We start from the raw sequence: 21,384 nt of genomic DNA, 5'->3' as shown, positions 1-21,384 counted from the left end.
CACCCACCTTGACATAATAACTTAGCATCCCAAACTAGATCACATCCCCTGTTTAAGAATAAGATTTTAATACAGCCTTATACATTTAGAATCAGTGGCAAATAACTGGGTGGGATATTTGTTGTGTATTTTATGACTGAAAAACAGGTTTCTGGAATGGTAACTGCCCACATTGGTGCAGTACAAAATAATGCTGTTCATTTCCTGGCCTTACAGAGTTGTTCACAGTAAAAATAACAGACCACTAACAATGAAAAAAGCACACAAATATGCCTTTCAAAAAGATTCAGTTGTGTTGACTTTCCTGACAAATACATTATTTTTAAATTAGAAGTTATAAATTCTGCAATATTTAACTCTTAATTTCCCCTTTTCTTAAACAGGATGTCGAGCAGAAGAAAAGTGGAAATTACTTTTTCTTGGATGACTAAACCTATTCCTTGCAAAGCGAGAGAAATAAATGCATTCATGTTAGTCTGCATAGCATGTCCATATCTGACAGTAAGCACCACAAATTCCATCTTTCTATCCAGCAGATATGTGTTTTTTCCAGTAGATTGGGGCCACCACCACATTTTGACTGAAATGTACTGTAGGGAATTGAGGAAAAGAAGTTGTTCAATTCTCACATTTTCTAGGCTTCTGGTCCAATGCCATTATAAACTGACATACACTTTTTATTCAGACTTTATGTATATTATCTCTTTCCCGTACTGGGAAAACAGGATAGGTTAGAAATGTTCTTGACAACACAGCGGAGTGTGTGTGCGTAGTATGATGTGGAATGACGATCGGCAAGAACCGTAACCTGACGTTTATTTTAAAGGGAATTAAAAAAAGAAAATAAATTTAAAAGGAAAAGTGACTGATGTGTTTGTTTTTTCTTTTTACCTAAAATGATTTTGTGGGCCTTTATTTCTTTACTCTGAAGAATTAACCTTCATGTATATAGCGGATTTAAAAATGAGTCCTACTTAAGTATATGAAGAACTCTTTCACAGTTTACTGCTGGGATCAAGGAAAACGTGTTTCCTTAACCAGTCGTGCCTTTTTATCCTGGAGACACCAGATGCTATTGGAATTGGTGCAGTAAACATGACTGATAAACTGCCAGGAGAGCTGAACAATAACAAGTGCCCTCCAGCAGACATGCCGGGTGAATTCTGACACTTGAGGGTTGAGTAAGGAGCAGATAACACGAGGAACTTGAAACATTTAGATTTATTTAACTGTTCAGTTATGTTTTAAATATTAAATATTAAATTCCCCAAACCTTGCATAAGGTATAGCAATTTAAAAACACGTTATTGTAATGTTTTGGGGTTTTGTTTGCACAAATTACTCATTCATTTGCTTTTGCTTGAGGAGGAACTAATATATATATATATCTATATATATATATATATAATATATATATATATATATATATATATACACACACACACACAGTACTGTGCAAAAGTTTTAGGCAGGTGTGAAAAAATGCTGTAAAGTAAGAATGCTTTCAAAAATAGACATGGTAATAGTTTATATTTATCAATTAACAAAATGCAAAGTGAGTGAACAGAAGAAATCTACATCAGTCAATATCTGGTGTGACCACCCTTTGCCTTCAAAACAGCAGCAATTTTTCTAGGTACACTTGCACACAATTTTTGAAGGAACTCTGCAGGTAGGTTGGCCCAAACATCTTGGAGAACTAACCACAGTTCTGGATTTAGGCAGCCTCAGTTGCTTCTCTGTCTTCATGTAATCCTACACAGACTCAATGATGTTGATCATACCATCGCTTCCAGGACTTGTTCTCATTTACGCTGAAGATAATTCTTAATGACTTTTGCTGTATGTTTGGGGTCGTCGTCATGCTGCAGAGTAAATTTGGGGCCAATCAGATGCCTCCCTGGTGGTATTGTATGATGGATAAGTATCTGCCTGTACTTCTCAGCATTGGGGAGACCATTAATTCTGACCAAATTCCAACTCCATTTGCAGAAATGCAGCCCCAAACTTGCAAAGAATCTCCACCATGCTTCACTGTTGCCTGCAGACACTCATTCGTGTACCACTCTCCAGCCCTTCGGCGAACAAACTGCCTTCTGCTACAGCTAAATATTTCAAATTTCTGACAAGACTTCTCCGGACAGTAGATGGGTGTACCAGGGTCCCACTGTTTTCTGCCAATTCTGAGCTGATGGCATTGCTGGACATCTTCCGATTGCAAAGGGAAGTAAGCATGATGTGTCTTTCATCTGCTGCAGTAAGTTTCCTTGGCCGACCACTGCGTCTACAGTCCTCAACGTTGCCCGTTTCTTTGTGATTCTTCAAAAGAGCTTGGACAGCACATCTGGAAATCCCTGTCTGCCTTGAAATTTCTGCCTGGGAGAGACCTTGCTGATGCAGTATAACTACCTTGTGTCTTGTTGCTGTGCTCAATCTTGCCATGGTGTATGACTTTTGACAGTAAACTCTTCAGCAACCTCACCTTGTTAGCTGAGTTTGGCTGTTCCTCACCCAGTTTTATTCCTCCTACACAGCTGTTTCTGTTTCAGTTTCAGTTAATGGTTGTGTTTCAACCTACATATTGAATTGATGATCATTAGAACCTGTTTGGTATAATTGTTTAATCATACACCTGACTCTATGCCTACAAAATCCCTGACTTGGTGCAAGTGTACCTAGAAGAATTGGTGTTGTTTTGAAAGCAAAGGTTGGTCACACCACACTTCTGTTCACTCACCTTGCATTTAGTTAATTGATAGATATAATCTATTAACATGTTTATTTTTGAAAGCATTCTTACTTTACAGCATTTTTTCACACCTGCCTAAAACTTTTGCACAGTACTGTGTGTGTGTGTGTATATATATATATATATATATATATATATATATATATATATATATATATATATATATATATATATACACACACACACACACACACACACACACACACATACCGTGCCTTGCAAAAGTATTCAGACCCCTGACCAATTCTCTCATATTACTGAATTACATATGGTACATTGAAATTTCGTTCTGTTCGTTTTTTTTTTTTTTTTTTTTTTTAAAACACTGAAACTCCAAATCAATTATTGTAAGGTGACATTGGTTTTATGTTGGGGAAATATTTTTAAGAAAAATAAAAAACTGAAATATCTTGCTTGCATAAGCATTCAACCCCCACACATTAATATTTGATAGAGCCACCTTTCACTGCAATAACAGCTTTAAGTCTTTTGGGGTAAGTGTGTACCAGCTTTGCACACAGTGTCGGAGTGATTTTGGCCCATTCTTCTTGGCAGATTTGCTCCAGGTTGTTCAGCTTGGTTGGACGATGCTTGTGGACCGCAGTTTTCAAACAGTGCCACAGATTCTCAATGGGATTGAGGTCAGGACTTTGACTGGGCCACTGTAGGACATTCACTTTTTGTTCTTGAGCCACTCCAGTGTTGTTTTGGCCTTGTGCTTGGGAACATTATCCTGTTGAAAGGTGAATTTCCTCCCAAGCTTCAGTTGTTTAGCGGACTGAAGCAGATTATCTTGTAGTATTTTCCTGTACTTTGCTCCATCCATTCTTTCTTCAATTGTAACAAGATGCCCAGTCCCTGCTGATGAGAAGCATCCCCACAGCATGATGCTGCCACCACCATACTTCACTGTAGGGATGGTGTGTCTTGAGGCATGGACCGTGTTAGGTTTGCGCCACACATAGCGCTTTGAGTTTTGGCCAAAAAGCTCTATCTTGGTCTCATCTGACCACAAAACCTTTTCCCACATCGCAGCTGGGTCACTCTCATGCTTTCTGCCAAACTCCAGAGGTGCTTTCAGATGGTACCTTTTGAGTAATGGCTTCTTTCTTGCCACCCTCCCATACAGGCCAGTGTTATGCAGAGCTCTTGATATGGTTAACTGGTGCACCATTACTCCACTCCCAGCCACTGAACTCTGTAGCTCCTTCAAAGTGATTGTTGGCCTGTCTGGCTTCTCTCACAAGTCTTGTTTGAGCGCTGAGTTTTGCGGGACGGCCTTTTCTTGGCAGTGCCTGGGTGGTGTGATGCAGCTTCCACTTCCTGATTATTGATCCAACTGTGCTCACTGGGATATCCAAACACTTAGATTATTTTGTACCCTTTTCCTAATCTATGCATTTGTATTACTTTATCTCTAACTTCCGTAGAATGCTCTTTGGTCTTCATTTTCCTTCAGCGTGCCCCATGGTGGCGGTGGGGTTATGGTATGGGCAGGCATAAGCTATGGACAACGAACACAATTGCATCTTATCAATGGCAATTTGAATGCTCAGAGATACTGTGACAAGATCCTGAGGCCCATTGTCATGCCATTCATCCGCCACCATCACCTCACGTTTCAGCATGATAATACACGGCCACATGTCACAAGGCTCAGTACACAATTCCTAGAAGCTGACAATGTCCCAGTTCTTCTATGGTCTGCATACTCACCAGATATGCCACCCATTGAGTATGTTTGGGATGCTCTGGATCGACGTGTACGACAGCATGTTCCAGTTCCCGCCACTATCCAGCAACTTCGCACAGCCATTGAAGAGGAGTGGGACAACATTCCACAGGCCACAAGCAACAGCCTGATCAATTCTATGCGAAGGAGATGTGTCGCGCTGCATGACAGAAATGGTGGTCACACCATTTCTGGTGGTTTTTTGATCCATGCAATTACCTTTTTTTTTTTTTTTTTTTTTTTAAAAGGTATCTGTGACCAACAGATGCATATCTGTATTCCCAGTGATGTGAAATCCATAGAGTAGGGCCTAATGAATTTACTTCAATTGACTGATTTCCTTATATGAACTGTAACTCAGTAAAACCTTTGAAATTGTTGCATGTTGCGTTTTTTTTTTTTTCTTCACTTTGTGCCCACAGTGCCAGCCCAGGTACATCTCAATAGTGCAGCACTAATACAAAGAGAGACCAAAGTAGACCACATTCAATAATAAACAATACAACAATTACACATCCAAGCAATAGCAATAAAAACACATGCAACCTACACATGTATACATACAATACACAAATGTTAAAAGATACAGATACAGATATTTAAAAACAAGTTCACCTCAAACACAGATTACACTGAACAGCAGTTTTAAAACCAGAGAGGAGTATTCCAAGCACTTGCTGACAGAGGTATAACACAGCGAACTGAACGAGAATAAAATAGGACCTTCTGCCACTTAATGGTTGAAGAGGATAGCGACTAAGGTTATCGTAAGTAGAATGCCAATTCCAGTCCTTCAATACAACCCTACAAGCACGCTGTTGCACAGACTCAAGCTTCTTAGCATTGTATTTTTTAAATGGGGCCAGACAAAACAGTTGTACTCTAAAATAGGTCTTACCAAACTTGTAAAGATGTAAATCATTCACTTTTGGCTTTCTTTTGTAAGCTAGTCAGTTTATTTCTGTAAGTACGAAAGCTTCTTAAGCAATGGGTGTATCGAGTTGTTTGGCCCATCTAAATAATCTACTTTTAACCCTAATGCTTTTTATAAGAAGTTCAGCAGACAACCATGGTTTAGAAAATGCAGTACAATTTATCATTAGTTTGGATGGAATGTTTCACAATGTCTAAATAATAGTAGCTACATTTAGCCCAGGAATCCTCAACATGAGGAAACCCAGGTGGGGAATGGCAAGTTACTTAACAGCTCATTAGCCCAATCAGCCAATTTATAGACTCAGAAGGATTGCTCGAGAGTGCTGGAGAAGATATGTAAAAACTCAGCTTAATTATACTATAATTAGAAGAGTCCAATGGAGCTTCAGCTGAAATAAATGGAAAAAAAAAAAACAATGACATTTGAGCTACAAGCATAGTCAATTAAAGCAGCCCCAGATGTGTTAATACGAGTAGGCTGACTAACAAGCTGGCACAGACCTAAACAGTCTAGGCTATTTAAAAAGATCTGTTGAGTGAAATGATCTGTCTAATAAGTTACCATTAAAATCACCAACCAGTAACAGCTCACAATCACTGGACATAAAATGTGAAGCCTTAACTAGAATACAACAATGGTAATGAGTTTACTGAAGGGGGGCCTGTGATAGACACCCGGAAGCATCGTCTTCAAACCCAATTTCATTTCAACCCAAAACAATCACAGCCATTGCTGGGAATGTCTGATCTTAACCTTGGAGAGGCACTATTGTGTACAAACAGTAAGATGCCTCCACCCCTTCTATTCCTATCGACCCTGTAGTTTATATAATTAGAAGATGGACCACTCAGTCCTTAATATTCTCATCCAACCAAGTTTCAGTAATAGCAATACCAATTGGATGACTGGGTTGGTATTTAAACCATAAATGGAAGTGATCAACTTTGTTAACTGTTCTCCTAGCATTAGAAAGGAATCCAGACATATTAAGATACTGAGAAGGTCCTGGGTTAGGATGGATGTCCCCACTAAGTAACCTTAAAGCATGTATGAATAGTATTGGGTGAGAGCGTACAATGGATGTGAAGTAAAAAGTGTCAGACTGATTGATACTGGTTAGCCAGTATAAAGAGAATGAGTAAAATCCATTAAAATACTTGATTTAGTGGAAAACCTGTAGGAACTGGGTTGGGTATTGGGTTGGCTATTCTCAGAGGTGTAGGACCTAAAAGGTAGCCAAAACAACAACAGCCAAAGTAGTGAACACAGCAATACCAAAAACAGACCAATATAAATAAATACATTGTTAATTCAACTAAGTAAAACCCAAAATCCAAGTAATAAAACCCAGGAAAGTTAAAGTTAATTCCATATTGTTAGTTAGGCCTCATGTGAATTCAGCCTCTAGCTATACCTGCTCCTGCTGGTAATAATGTTGAACCAGGCCTAAGGAGAGTTCAGAGCTGTTTTAGCACAAGACAACACCACAGAACATCCAGTATCCTGGTCCGTCTGTCCTTAACTTGTCTGCCACTTTCGCTGCCGCTCTCACCAACAGGGAGGATTTTACTTTGAAGCAGTATTAAGTAGAAGATCCTGTGAATAACAAATCAGCAGCTGAAGCAGTCCAGAATTCTATTAGAATTCAGCTTGAAAGAACACATTTTTAAAACAATACCACCAATAAAAACATAAAAATAACAGTTCAAACTACGATTTAAAATAACGTCAGCCACAAAACAGCCCGTTGTCCTCGTCTGTCTGTCCTTAACTTGTCTGCCTCTGCTGCTCACATCAACAGGGATTTTATTTTGAAGCAGTAAGAAGATCCTGTGAATCACCAAATCAACAGCTGACGCAACAGGTGTCTCAGAATGAAGCAGTCCAGAACTCAGTATGTCTGTTGCTGCTCATGTTTATGCCCCAGGATGAAGAGTAAAACCAGGATGCATTAGTTAACCTCTTTTTTTTTTTTTTTTTTTTTAATCCGAGTCAAAGGGAAGGACTTTAAATAGCAAGCCAGGTCTTGTCTGCTTAATACATCTTCCAGCATGGGTTTTATCAGGTATAGATAAGGGTGTATTTTTTTTTTTTCACGGTTATCACACTTCTATGAAATTTACCCCTTGCTGTGTAATATGTAGTTCCCCATGAAAATTCCAATTTCTGAAAGAATACTGCAATACATATTTTCTATCCCTTAAAAATAAATACAACAAGCATTTGCCTTATTGACGCACTGCCTGTTACACTACATTTAGGAGGGTGGCAGGTGGTTCAATTTGCTTCCAGTTAATGATTGAGCACACTGGCTGCATCACATATCAAAAATACTTCTGCTTAAGATCACTCTGTCCAGTTAGTTTTAACTTAGATTTTCATCTTGGACATAAAAGTACGGTACAATTTAGCATTTACTGTGTTTCAGGTAAGCCTTTTTTTACAGTGAAAAATACAGTCCCAGGTATAGACCATTAAGACTGGGGAGCTTTACACTAAACCTTGGCTAAACCATTAATGCTCCAGTACCAATCAAGTTTCTAATTTTAACCATTAACATTCAGCATAATACAAAGGAACATATCTAGAAGATATTTACCAGCACAATAACTTTTAAACATTAACTGAACAGTAAAATGTAAATTCAAATTAACAATTGTTTAAAAAGTTGATTGGTAATTATTACCCCTCCCGGTTTCCATTAATTCTGCTTCCAATCTCCTTCAGTTTAAACTGGGATTAACCAGCTTTTACAAACTGCTTTAAGTTTCCTATATACTACATAAATCAGTAAGGCTGCCACATTAATGTTTTTTTGTAAATCTGTGAACCTTTGTAGATTCTGAACAGGCTCTTGAGTATCGGTGCTGGCATGCAAGTTGTAAAGAAATACTCGTCTACAGCCAATCTTTGCACACAAAAAAAGGCTTGGTTTTAAATTAACCAGAATGCCAGCGAGTCTGTATGCAAGGGCAGCACAAGATAAAAGTAAACTGAAGATAGATACAGACTTCTCAGCTGCTTAGTGTTTACAGATTTTCTAAATGTTTACTGATAATAAGCTAAATGGAGGAGTTTAAAGGTGACAGTGTTATTAAATCAGCAAAACTACAGTCTGTAATCCGTAGTCTCGTTAAATTAATAAAAACACCAGGTGGTCATTTGAGGAGCTGGGAATGTTTAATTTCAGTGGTCTTAATGAATAATCTACTTTGAATACTTATCACCTTAAACCCAAATACTTGGATGAAATAAGTTCAGAAGGTTAAGCTCATGTTAAGGAGGCGATCAGACACAGTTAAATACAAAGCCAACCAAAAGTGCTACAAGATGATTTATTTATTTATTTATTTAATTTTTATTAGATATCCCAGCTAACAATATATAAAACATCAGACAAAGGTGCCACATTCTTAGTTTCCAAAAAGCCAACAATAGTTTCAGACAAAAATGATTGTAACAATCAACTGCAGTGTACTCACCTCAAAAACAAAACAAAATTGTTAGTTCTCTTAAAGACTTTCCAAAATGGACATTTTAAAAGTCAACCCTGCATACACACACACACACGAAATGTTTCCTTATACATACAATACTTAAATCTTTGGTTTCTCCAAAGTCACAATTTTTGATACATTCACATAAAAAAACACAGGTATTCTCCACTTTTTGAGTTTACAATTATTTTTTTCCTACAAACAAAATAATTGAGGTATTTCCATGAATACAAAGAAATCATCATAAACAGTGCAAAAACAAAACATTAGGTGCATCAGGACAATTCTTTAAATCCAGCTAAACAAAGTTCAACTATACCTATCCTCAGTGCCACTAAGCCACTTCATAAAACACCAGCTTCAGGTCAGTCACAAAAGCTGCTTCTGTGGAGTACCAGTGCTGTCTCATAACTGACTGGGTGTGGTTTTAGTTACTGGTTGTTCTTGATCGCACTGAATCATTTTTTAAATCTTTGTAAGGTGGTGCCTGTGCTCTTTTATATATGTATATAATGTTTGTTTTTTATATGCAGTGCGTGGCACACACCTTGCTAAGTAGATCCTGCTAGGGTTTGGGAAAACAATGCCACAGTATGGCATGTTGACAACTGGGAACAGGACGGTTAAATGAATCAAAGATCTGCAGAGGAGACGACTGCATGCAGGGTGTTGAGATTTGGGCAGGTAAGGGGGGGGTGGGTCTCCACAGAAGTAAGGACTACAGGCAATATAGAAAAGCAGCTAGTTGTGTTAGCAAAAGTAGTTGGGTCAAAAGGCGGCATTATATTTCACACAGTTTACACACAATAACACCCCATGGCATTTTAGTTTTGACATACATCTGTTGAGCAGTTCCTGGGAATATGGGTTAGCCACAGACTTCTGATCTAAAACAGCCCAAGGTGCAATATCAAGTGGAATCAGAAAAACCACCATCTTAAAGAAATGCCTTGTACACCTTAAAAGCCAACTATATTATAAATGCATTCATGACAAAAACCTAAAAATCCAACAGGTAATGATTTTGCAAACCAGTTTGCAATACAAAAAAAAAAAAAAAAAACAATCCAATGTTGCAGACCGATGGCAGCTAAACTGCTAAATGATTCAGTAATCATTCAGCAAATTTTTTAAGTAAAAGGAAGGCACTTAAGATTTTTTAAATAAAAACTATTGTGAATGCAGTATATCTTGAGGATATGAACCTGGTTATTGAAAGGTTAGGAAAAGATCAAAAGGTCTACTAACATCAATGCTAGATCTGATGATCGATCAAGCATAAAATGTAAACCTGCTGTGGTTTACCAAGACATTCACACATGTATTAATTGTAATTATGATCAATACACACGTCACTATAATGTTAAACCAGATTTGAATACAAGTCGCAAGATACCCAACCAATTAAAATATAAAACGACAAGATTAGATTTCACAATGAATTCAGTACTTTCAAAGTGAAAATAAGATATTTTAAAACAGTGCCCAATACCTGGAACTTCAGGAAATAATTTCACCCATTTCAGAAATAGCAAATTTGAAAGAAATCTTGTATTTAACAGTCCAATTGTTTCAGCAGACTGGGCAGATACAACCTGATCCCAGAAAAGCCAATGTGGCAAAGGAGACAGAAACACCTACTTAAGCAAACTCAGTGGCTGAGCATAACAATTTCAGCTTTAAAACAAACAAACAAAAAAAAAAAAACACAAACCAGTAGCTTTTTGCATTTTTTTTTTTTACATAATACTAACTTATAATTTTTCGGTTTTGTTTAACTGTCCCTTAAATCTATATTTTCTGCCTAAAATAGTGTTAATTTAACTTCTGTTTGAGTAAATATTACCTTTAAAAAGATTACCTTTTTTTTTTTTTTTTTTTTTTTTTTTTTTTACAGGCTAACCTGTAAAAATTACAGGGTAGTCTGTAGTGCAAGTTAGTGAAAAGGGTCAGTGTAACACTTAAATCAATGAATTCTCTTTTTTTCATTTACAATTAGAAAATTCAAAAAATGGAATTGTTGAAAATCATTATAATTTTGTTTTTTGTTTTCTCCCCTGCCCTTTCATTATACAAATGGCAAGCATTTTAAAGTTATGCCATTGTTTGACTTTCCATTATTTTAGCAGGACTAACAAAAAACGAAAGACGTGTAATTTCAAACCACCACTCAAATTTCTTTTTTTTTTTCCCTGAAAAAACAAAAATTAAAGCAAAAGCGCCAATTTTTGTATTGTAAATGAAGACTATATTTAGATTTTTTTCAACTTCAGGAAACATTCAAAAAATTGAATTGTTAAGCATTACACTGACCAAAAAGCCAAAGTTCTATAAAGATTCAAGCAGAAGCATCATGGTCTATCCTATGGTTCTTCCATTTTCCTCTGATAATTACCTCTGTAACTCCACTCATCATGACTATGCTGGTAATTCCCTCTTCCTCCTCTGTAGCCTCGAGCTCTTTTATAGTGGCCTCTCTTATCCCCATTAACTGAGTGACCAGAATGCTGATGATCAAACTTCTCCTTAGCAAATTTTGGATCCCTGTAACCTCTCCCATCCCTAGAACCTCTATCCCTATACTCTCTCCTGTCACCTGCCCATTTATCATCAAATCTCCTTTCCTTAAAGGATTGGCTATAGTAAGACCGGCCCTTGCTCCATGTTGCATCACTGTGGTCACCTTCATGCTGCAAATCCTCGACAAGATGACTGCCATGGAGTGGATTATCAGTTTCTTGCTCTGTCGCTATATCTTTAGGAACAGCCCCCTTTCTGCTGCTGCTCCCTCCCTCATTGGTAACCAATTCCCCATCTAGACTTTTTTCACCTACAGTAAATAATGGTGAACTGCTACCTTCTTGTACTAAGTGCACAGGTCTATATACAGTTGTAGTGGCTGCCCTCCTTTCAGTCTCCGATACAGGCTGTGCTGATGGGGGCTCTGCCATAGAATCAACACTGTGTTCGCTCTTAGCGAGTGGCTGTTCCTTAGAGGACAAAACCTGATGTGCCTGTTTCTCAGTGGTTCTTGTTGCTGGGGGAAGTGGCTTTTGGAAGAGCACTTCCTTTTTTGGCTCACCGAGCCTTCCCTCACTTTGTACCGTGAAAACATTATGACCACTGTCCTTACTGGCTGAATTTTCAACTACTGGGCTACCTCTTTCCTCCTCATCTGCGGGACTGACATTGAAATATTCCCCGGCAATGGGATTTCCTGTAGGAAACCCCTGGATTTGGTATCCCAAGTGGAAAGGTGGATAAATTGAAGGGGCGACAGGATAGCGGCCCAAGAACACATTGGGCCCATATGCTGGCCACTGGAGTCCCCCCATGTGTACGAGGGAACGTGGCACAATAGGTATCTGGTTATAGCTACTGCATGGTAGGCTTTCAAGACAGTAATTTACATCAAAGCAGGGCTCTCCATCCAGAGATGGAGTTACTACAGTTGCTGGTGGAGGTGCTGGTGGTGGTTGTGTTTTGCTATCAGCTTGTTCACACTGACCATGAGCTCTTCCATCAGCTGGCAAGGGCGGGTCCCTGTGGTCTTCAATCGGCATGGTGCAGTTGTCCAAGGTGGAGCGGACACTTTGATTTGTGGCAGTGCCCTCTGGGAACCAACCATCTATGTATGAAGCAGGGCTGGGCATTTTGGGCAGCACTGCACAGGCATTGTAATGAGCCTGATGCAGGGGAAAGAGGTAGGAATGGGGTGGCCACATGGGACAACTGTAAGCCTGTCGAATAAGTAAATACATACATTACACTATGTAACACAATTTTTGTTCCTGGGTAGTAAGTGTTATTTCCTAATTGCTTATGCCTCAAAAGTATAGAAAATGGCTATTATTCCCCACAAACTTTGCTTTTGTGACCAGGACAGTGATATTTAGAAATGTACCTATTTCCAATGAGAAAACGGTCTTTTCGTTCACATAAAGTCAGAAAAAAACAACATATAAATCCAAATTAACATGTATTTATACTAAAGTAATACAAAAAAAAAAAAAAAAAAAAAGTCCAGTATATCCTGGTGGAAGCACTCGCCTTGCTCCTCCGAGTACGCTCCCATGTTCTCCTTGAATTTATCAAGATGAGCATCAAGGATATGGACTTTGAGGGACATCCTACAGCCCACTGTGCCGTAGTTCTTCACCAGATTCTCAACCAGCTCCACAGTTTTCGGCCTTGTGATTGCCTAGGAAGCCCCGAACCACTGCGACAAAGCTGTTCCAAGCTGCTTTCTCCTTACTAGTGAGCTTCTTGGGGAATTCATTGCACTCCAGGATCTTCTTTATCTGTGGTCCGACGAAGACACCAGCTTTGACCTTTGCCTCAGACAGCTTAGGGAAGAAGTCTTGAAGGTACTTGAAGGCTGCCGACTCCTTATCTAGAGCTCTGACAAGTTGTTTCATAAGGCCCAATTTGATGTGCAGTGGTGGCATCAGCACTTTCCGGGGGTCCACCAGTGGCTCCCACTTGACGTTGTTCCTCCCCACAGAGAACTCAGTCCGCTGTGGCCAGTCCCGCCTGTGGTAGTGCGCCTTGGTGTCCCTGCTGTCCCAAAGGCAAAGATAGCAGGGAAACTTGGTAAAACCGCCTTGGAGACCCATCAGGAATGCCACCATTGCAGCCTCTTGATGCCATCTCAGAAAAATGCAGATATGTATCCATTTAGGCAGCTGGAACTAAACTGAACTGGGTATTTATACTACTATTTATATTACTGGAAAGTTCTAGAAGTTACTCCAAGTTTACTCAGCACTGAATCTATCTGGAATGTTCTGGAAAATAGGTACATTTCAAAATATCACTGTCCTGGTCACAAAAGCAAAGTTTGTGGGGATTAATAGACATTGTCTATACTTTTGAGGCATAAGCAATTAGGAAATAACACTTACTACCCAGGAACCAAAAAAATAAAAAAAATAATTGTTACACTGTGTTATCCAAGAGCACTACTTGACAAGCCAGGCAGATACAGAAAGTAGAAAATAAATGAACAGACTGAAGCTTTCGGTATCAAAAAAAAAAAAGAAAGAGGTTTATAACCCTAATAAATGAAAACATGAATTTTACCTTTAAGCCAAGGTTAAAAAAGAACCTTAGAATGCCTTTATCTGCAAAAACAAAACAAAATCAAATGGTTATCTGGTCATTTGATCCTGTGTCAGTTCTAAGACCGACTGATACACTTTGAATTGTATACAACATTTAAGCTTGCGTAATAGTTATACCATTAGACCCAGATTTAATGCAAACATATGGCATTTCTTAATGGTCAGTTAAAAAAAAAAAAAGTATATTCTAGTGATTGAATGTCCGTAATTCTTCTTTGCTGGAAACTTAATATTGTGACGTCAAAATCCAGCATTTCATTTTCAGCTAACATACACTGCAAACCACACTTCAGGATTATGCCAAGTGCACACTGAAATTAGTTCAGTCACATTTGTTAAATGGTCATATACCATCATAAAAAGCAGTAATATATTAAAGTTCATTTTAACTAACTATAAAAAAAAAATTAATAAAATGTTAATATTATTTATTTTGAAAGTCTTACCACTTGGAAGATCGTCCCCATTTTTACAGTAGGAATACGGCGGTGAAGGGACATGCTCTCCCTTTTCATTACAAGGGAACCCGGGGTACAGGGAGTCCTGGTACAAGGCTGAGACCTGAGATAATGGCACTGCAGAGTGGCCAATAGCTGGCAGAGGAACAGGAAGTGGGGCATCCGGGGCCGCTATCACATGAGCTTGTGACACCATGGGGCTGGGCATCGTGGGAGGAGCATTAGGTACTGGAGAAATGCCTGTGAAATAAACACCTAACATTACACATTGGCTCCTTCATCAACAACTAACCGAGACGCAAAGGATACAAGTCGCTCACCTGTTTGACAGCAGGCTGCAGCCCCGTACAGTGGCGGGTCCGCTGGCAGGCAAGGGGGAGAGAAAGAGACAGGAGGCTGCGATCTGGCAGGAGCGGGAGCAGGGTTTGGACTTGTTGGCCTAGGGGTAAAGCTGTGGTTGCTGGAAGCCTGCAAGAGCACAAAAGGAGTATTAAAATAAACTCAAATACCATTACTTTCCCGATTAAGTGTATAATCCAGTATCAGCTATAAAAAGACCAATGACACAACAATTGCTCATTTAACCATTGTACATAGATACAAATGGCCAATGAACTAATAAGTGCACCACAATGTGTATTTAAACAAGTGTTATACAATCAAGAAGCCAAGTGACCATTAGAATTCACATTTCGCAAAATCTGAGTTAACCGAATCAAATAACTGGAAGATAAAGTATTGGAAATTGTTGCAATATTCTGGTCAACTTTGTGTTGCTGCGTTCAAGCAGAAAGAACTTTACCAAATCACACCTAAACATCACATTCCCCAACAGTGCATCATAAATCTTTTCAATTTTAAGCATGGCATTAACAGAAGTCTCACCTGTGCAGTAGAAGTTAGGTTTTGTGCTTTGGTTGGTTCAGAAGGGGAAACAGCTTTTTGGTATTTTTCTCCAACATTGGCACAGCGTGTCAGGTCTCTAACTTCATTGGTTTGATTCTGGTTTGATTAACAAGGGGAATTAGTTCAGTGGTTTCAGCTTTACTCCCTGTAGACATTACTATAAACCACAGTCACTTCAATCTGTCATCCTTTGCTTGAAATGCACAAGGGGTTTGTCTTGTCAGGACTGCCGCTCATTTGAAGTTATAAAATAGTCTATGGGTACCATGACAGACTTCAGTCACTGTCGCTCACCTATCATGAGTACCAATTTCACAAGTAAAATGTAAAACGTAAAAAACAAAAGTAAAACGTTTTGAAGGACGCGTATGCTCCTCTTTGTACGTCCCGAGTCGACGGGGGTGGCAGCGGCAGGCCGGTTTGAAAAAAAATAAATTGGGCATTTCAACTTGGGGAGAAAATGGTGTTAAAAAAAAAAAAAAAATTGTCGATTTCCACATAAAAAAAACCCACCCCAGGGGCAAAAAAGCTAAATAAAATAGACTGGAATAGCTTAAATGTCTTACCAGAGATTTGTTTTGCTCAACTTTCAGTCCTTGTTTGACACGTTGATTCTTTGGCTCTGCAAATATTGCACACAATCCTTGCATTTAATGAAAAAATATAGGTAAGGGTTCTCCTATTCAAGTAAAATATATTCAAGATACTGACCAGAAAAAGGGTTGACCCATGCTAAATACTGTTCTAAAGAGGGAAACGCAAACAGATTTTTGGTATAAGCTACTGTCTGGACATTTATGAACTAAACTGTCCAAGTAGTTGCAGATCTGAACACACCAGTAACTTGAAAGGTGTTTTGCATGAATATCATCTTGCATTATTTGCAGGACATTGGGTCCCTATCTGTGCAGAGCAAAATACAAAATACAACTTCAGTGTTAGACTACACATGCAGGGGATGTTTAAATGAACCAATATTTCACTTATCTGCAAGACAAATACAAAATTCCACAGATCTTATTTTGAATAATGCCTATCTGATTATGATGCAATATTTTCCTGTATGTTAATAAAGTGAATGAAAGTAAGTGTCTCATCCTAGACTTGATGCTAAAGGAGTTTTAAAAAAAAAATAAAATAAAAAGGGAACTCAAAACTACTGCTGACCTTTCTCTCCGGGTTCCCGCGACTCCACTCGCCGCCTTGAGGGCCGCTTCTCAGTATTCTGTGTTTTCTTTGGATTATTAGCATCACTGCTTTGAGTGGAGTTTTGACAAGCATTCTGGTTCTTTTCATTGAAAAATCAAAAGCACACACTAAGTTAGAATCATGCTTAATTGAAAATATACTTCGCGCGCACACATTTAAAACTAGACAAACATAACATATCGGGGTGGATTGTAGGTAAACCTAGGTCATGTGCTGTAAGGCACTATTTGAAGTGAGAAGCCATAAGCAATTTGCCATCCAAATGTGCTGCATTCAAAAAGGGCAGAGTGTAAATAAACAAAGGAATAGCCTTCTGTCCTCTGACCCAAATGCCGTCTTCATAAATAATTGTGTATGTTTGCGCATGCTAAGGATTATGTAGCATCATCCTTGCCTCTTTATGAAAACCAAAAGACAAAATATAGAGGGCTTACGCCAAGTGCTGGGAAGGCTTGCTCGTCCCTCTGTTGAATCTCGAACAGCGCTCGAGACTGTTCTTTAGCTTCTTTAGCTTTGCGCTCTTCCGGTGACAGACCAAAGTATCTGTTCTCTCCCTGAGTGCTGGAATATCCAGGGTCTAGGTCACATTTCCTGCAACAGCAGCAACACACACTCAGATACATGGGTATTCTCAATTTGGAATGTGGCAGGGATTGGAAAAACACTACGAATTGCATTGTACATAATTATTTGTGTATGACCAGTGAAAGTTAAAAAAAAAAAAAAAGACCAGTTTGTACACCAGTGTCCCCAACGTGTGAGCACTTTTAAGGCAGTGCAATTCCATCCATTACACCAGGGTTTTTTTTTGTCCAGTGTACCTAAATCTACCCTGAAATGAATACTGCTTTGCTCGCTTGAAGCCAAAGCCTGAATCTGGCTTGTATCTAGACAACAAGCAAGAAGCACATCAATGCAACTATAGATGGAATAATAGATGATATAAACAACCAACTGTTAATGTTGCTCTTCGTGCACAAATATTTTTATTAGTATTTTTGCACGTTCCTGATGTACTGTAGTAATGAGCCCCTGACCTTCCAGTCTGTGGGTAAGTCCTGCTGCCTTGTTTCTGCTCAGTAGGGGAGTGTGTGGCCTGCCCTGTAGCAGAAGCCGGCTGGTGTGAGGCTCTGGTCGGCACGGCTTGCTGATGTTTTGGAGGCCCTGCTGGCTGGGGTTTGGCTGCTTTTGTTAGTTGCTTCACTCCTCTACAGTCAGCAGCATCTGTTGAAGTGACACACATTTAAATGCAATAATGGCTACTGTAAGCAGTACGGATAAAACTTGCAGAAAGAGGTAGAAAAACACAAAATTGAACAATATTTGCAAATCCAATTTACATAACACAGTGACATTGTGTTATTCAAATATGTTTAGTTTTTACATCACATTAGGAATGGCTATGTTTACAATAATATGTAACATTCTTATTTTACAATTGTGAGGAAATGATATAGATAAAGTTGCCTTTGCCTTTAAAGTGACAGCCTTTGCTTTAAAATTGCATTGGCTTGAAGTTTGAAATATTTTACCAAGCAAATACTGGTTTAACTTGAAGTTTTCATTGCTCTAGAGACAATCTTTGTTTCTAGTGTAGCAATGACTGCTGGTCGTATTGGCTGAGGGAGGAGAGACAGTGTTTATCTTAGTTTCTACAACTTACCTTCCCACTGCAATCAAACAACAGACATTAATGCCCTCTAACCAAGGTTACATTGGTAAAAAAAGAATCAGCCAAAAGCATGCTCTTTTTTCACGTAAACTATAGGTAGACTTTCCCCTCCAAGTGCCTGTGTTTCTTACCGGAGTGCAGATTCTGCTCATTCACAGGACCAGCTCTCTTAGCTTTCTTCTCTACCACTGTGCTCCAGCCACTAGCAGGGCTCTCCTCTGAGGGTGGACGGAGGTTTTTCAGAGGAATCGAGTACCTTGAAAATGGCGAAGTATTTATTATTGCATAAATATAAAACAATACCTATGACACACACAGCACCATATATGGATAATTGTTGGCATGAACACTGAACAAACCAACAATGTACAGCTATGACCAAAAGTTTTGCATGACCTAGAATTTTAGGGCCAAGACCTTTTATACACATTACGTAATCAAAGAAACTACAAAATGATATCACAAGTCTACCGGAAGCCATAATAGTAGTAGAGTATTTCATGTTAGATTTAAAAATGTCACATTTTACAATTTGTCAGTTTTTCGTTAAGAACGTGAAACAATAAAGCTGTACGTAATTACATATGCTAACATAACATTAAGGTCTTTTCACACTGAGCACATCACTTCAGAGTCCTGCATAAACTTCATTTTTCAGAATACTATACTATGTTACTGCAGGAGGCTGGCTGCGGCTGTGAACCAAAGAGATGATGCAAAGATCACGAGTGGCCTGCTAATTGTAATGCAAATAACCACTAAAACTACTGCTGCCACCTTGTTAGCGGAGGCGAACAACATTTTATCATTATACAATGAAGCCATGAACAGCCTTGTCCACGCTATATTAAATAAATAAATAAATCGATTATTTAAACAAATTACTAAATCTGTGATAAGTGTTGTACATTTTCTCAATAAAGTTAACGTCAATTACATTACACTGACTGTTGATAATCAAGACAAATGTAAATATAGCATGTTGAAAATGTCTGCTATGCTGCAAGGTTTGGAGAAGGCATTTCTCTAAAAGCTGCGTGTGACGTCAGAAAGACAGCAGCCGAGCAGTCTGCGCAACAAGCTCTGGGTAACAGAATGCAACAATTGAAACGTGTATTCTGTGTACCTCCATCTGAATTAAATGAATACATGTATACATTTTTTTTTTTTTTTTTAGGACAGAGAGTAAATACATAAATGTCCAGTCATCAAAATGCTTACTTATTTGTAGAAAAGGTCTCATGAGTACAGAGCCCCGTGTTTCAAACAAACTGAACAGTTTTATGATTAAGAACTTCAACCATAGTCTACATATTAAAAATATGCAACACATTAATGGTTCTGTTCTGGTTAAAGTGCTATAGCGAAACACATGTAAAGTACCTGTGGAAGAGCTTGTGGGACCAGTTGTATCGGAAAAAAGGAGCAAAAAAGCAAGAGTGGGCAGGCAGTAAAAAATATAAAACCATGGAAATACAGGCTGCAATGCAGTTTTTGGAGCAGATTTGCAAAAGAAAAGGTAGAGAAAAGTAAACAGTCAGCAGTAAGGTAATTAGGCTTCCAAGCCAAAGGCTGGGAAGCCTATTGTTAAAGGTTTTTTTTGTTTTTGTTTTATTATTATTTTTCTTCTTCACAAAACTTTAAACTGCTGCTGCTTCGAAGCTGTTTGACAGATCAGGTTCTGACTTGGCAGGTAACAAGCTGGATACATTGGCTGCCAGAAGCTGAAAACTTTTACTGCTGCGTCCTTACAGTTGGCGAAGTGACGCATTTTTCGATAAAACCTTTCAAAATCTGAAGTGAAGTGATTGATCTGAAACTTTGCATATAACATCTGCATCCAAACCCGCATCAAGTTTGCAAAGCAGAAGTTGCTGTGATAAATTTTCATGTCAAAATGGCTGCCACAAATCATATCGAAACGCGTCCCTAACAACAAACTGCTGCTGTTTGAAAACTGTTTGTCCAACAAACTCCAAACTTGGTAGTTATCGTCCCAGTAACAATGGAATACAAATATGTGAAAATGGTGATGTTTTATAAAACAAGGTGGCCTCCACTTATACATTTACATTTGAAATTTAAACCTACACCAATTGACAAACTATTTACTTGACTAACTCCAAACTTAACAAGCATCTTCCCTGATACTGTATCAATACAACTGACTACTTCTTGGGAACGGGTGAAGTGATTGATCTGACAATCGTCATATCATCAGCATCCAAACCCGCATCACGTTTGCGAAGCAGAAGTTTCTGCGATAAATTTTAAAATGTCGAAATGGCTGCCACAAACTTTAATGAAACACGCCCTTAACAGCAAACTGCTGCTATTTGAACACCGTTTGGCCAACAAACTCCAAATGTGGTCGGCAGTTATACGTTTACATTTGAAATTTAAACTTGCGTCAGTTGACAAACAATTTACTTGACTAACTCCAAACTTCATAAGTATCATCCCTGACACTGTAGCAATTCGACTGACTTTAAAAAAAAAAAAAAATGGTGTTGACCTGAAACCAAAATAGCTGTTTGATGCATATTTTTTTTTTTTTTAACTAAACCCGCTTCTTCCAGTAATTGCTTAAGTGTTTGGTACTGGTATGCGGGCTTGAAAGCCATAAAAGTGCCTGGCAGTTCTAGTTATTATTAATACTACTACTAATAATATGACTTTTTTTCTTACTTATTTGCGCTGTGTCTTTTAATTTATTTGTTTTAACTATGGCTGTTTAGGTTTTTAAGGGACAGTGCTCCATCATACACATGAATGAGAATTCATATTTAAATAATAATACATCTTGACTTCTTGTGCATCACAGGTTTCCCGTTTCTTGTGTTCTAATCATCTGAATGCCTTTGCCTTATGAAGCAAAATTAGTTCATTCTACAGGGTGATGCACAACTTTTGGCCATAGCTGTATGTATTATATACAAACTGACAGATTGCCAATTAGTCCAACTTACTTTGCTGCAAGCTCTTCGACAAAAACCACCACAGGACCATCATCATGGCTGACTTCTTGAATGTAAGCTTTATAGAACCTTCCACTGGGATCCAAACGCACCTAGAACACACAATTTCTTCATTAGCATGCA

General features: G+C 38.5%; 2 protein-coding genes across 3 annotated transcripts in view; one reads left to right on the top strand and one right to left on the bottom strand.

The window, feature by feature from the left end:
* LOC121296973 (ATP-binding cassette sub-family E member 1) overlaps positions 1-865 on the top strand; it is a 33,570-nt gene extending 32,705 nt beyond the window's left edge. For both annotated transcript variants that reach the window (XM_041222959.1, XM_041222965.1), the window contains exon 18: positions 384-865. In XM_041222959.1, coding sequence (XP_041078893.1) covers positions 384-431 — 48 coding nt within the window. In that variant the 3' untranslated portion in view covers positions 432-865. The remainder of the gene's footprint in view (positions 1-383) is intronic.
* A 7,895-nt stretch (positions 866-8,760) lies between these two features.
* Positions 8,761-21,384, bottom strand: part of LOC121296966 (OTU domain-containing protein 4-like) — a 28,749-nt gene continuing 16,125 nt past the window's right edge. The window contains exons 11-21 of the mRNA XM_041222946.1: positions 21,253-21,353; positions 18,415-18,539; positions 17,649-17,835; positions 17,046-17,202; positions 16,570-16,690; positions 15,969-16,024; positions 15,382-15,498; positions 14,817-14,964; positions 14,485-14,736; positions 13,998-14,038; positions 8,761-12,655 (exon numbers count right to left, since the gene is read on the bottom strand). Coding sequence (XP_041078880.1) covers positions 11,279-12,655; positions 13,998-14,038; positions 14,485-14,736; positions 14,817-14,964; positions 15,382-15,498; positions 15,969-16,024; positions 16,570-16,690; positions 17,046-17,202; positions 17,649-17,835; positions 18,415-18,539; positions 21,253-21,353 — 2,682 coding nt within the window. The 3' untranslated portion in view covers positions 8,761-11,278. The remainder of the gene's footprint in view (positions 12,656-13,997; positions 14,039-14,484; positions 14,737-14,816; positions 14,965-15,381; positions 15,499-15,968; positions 16,025-16,569; positions 16,691-17,045; positions 17,203-17,648; positions 17,836-18,414; positions 18,540-21,252; positions 21,354-21,384) is intronic.

Source organism: Polyodon spathula, chromosome 2, assembly GCF_017654505.1.
Source record: "Polyodon spathula isolate WHYD16114869_AA chromosome 2, ASM1765450v1, whole genome shotgun sequence".
Lineage (NCBI taxonomy): Eukaryota > Metazoa > Chordata > Actinopteri > Acipenseriformes > Polyodontidae > Polyodon > Polyodon spathula.
This window is presented reverse-complemented; position numbering and strand designations above follow the sequence as displayed.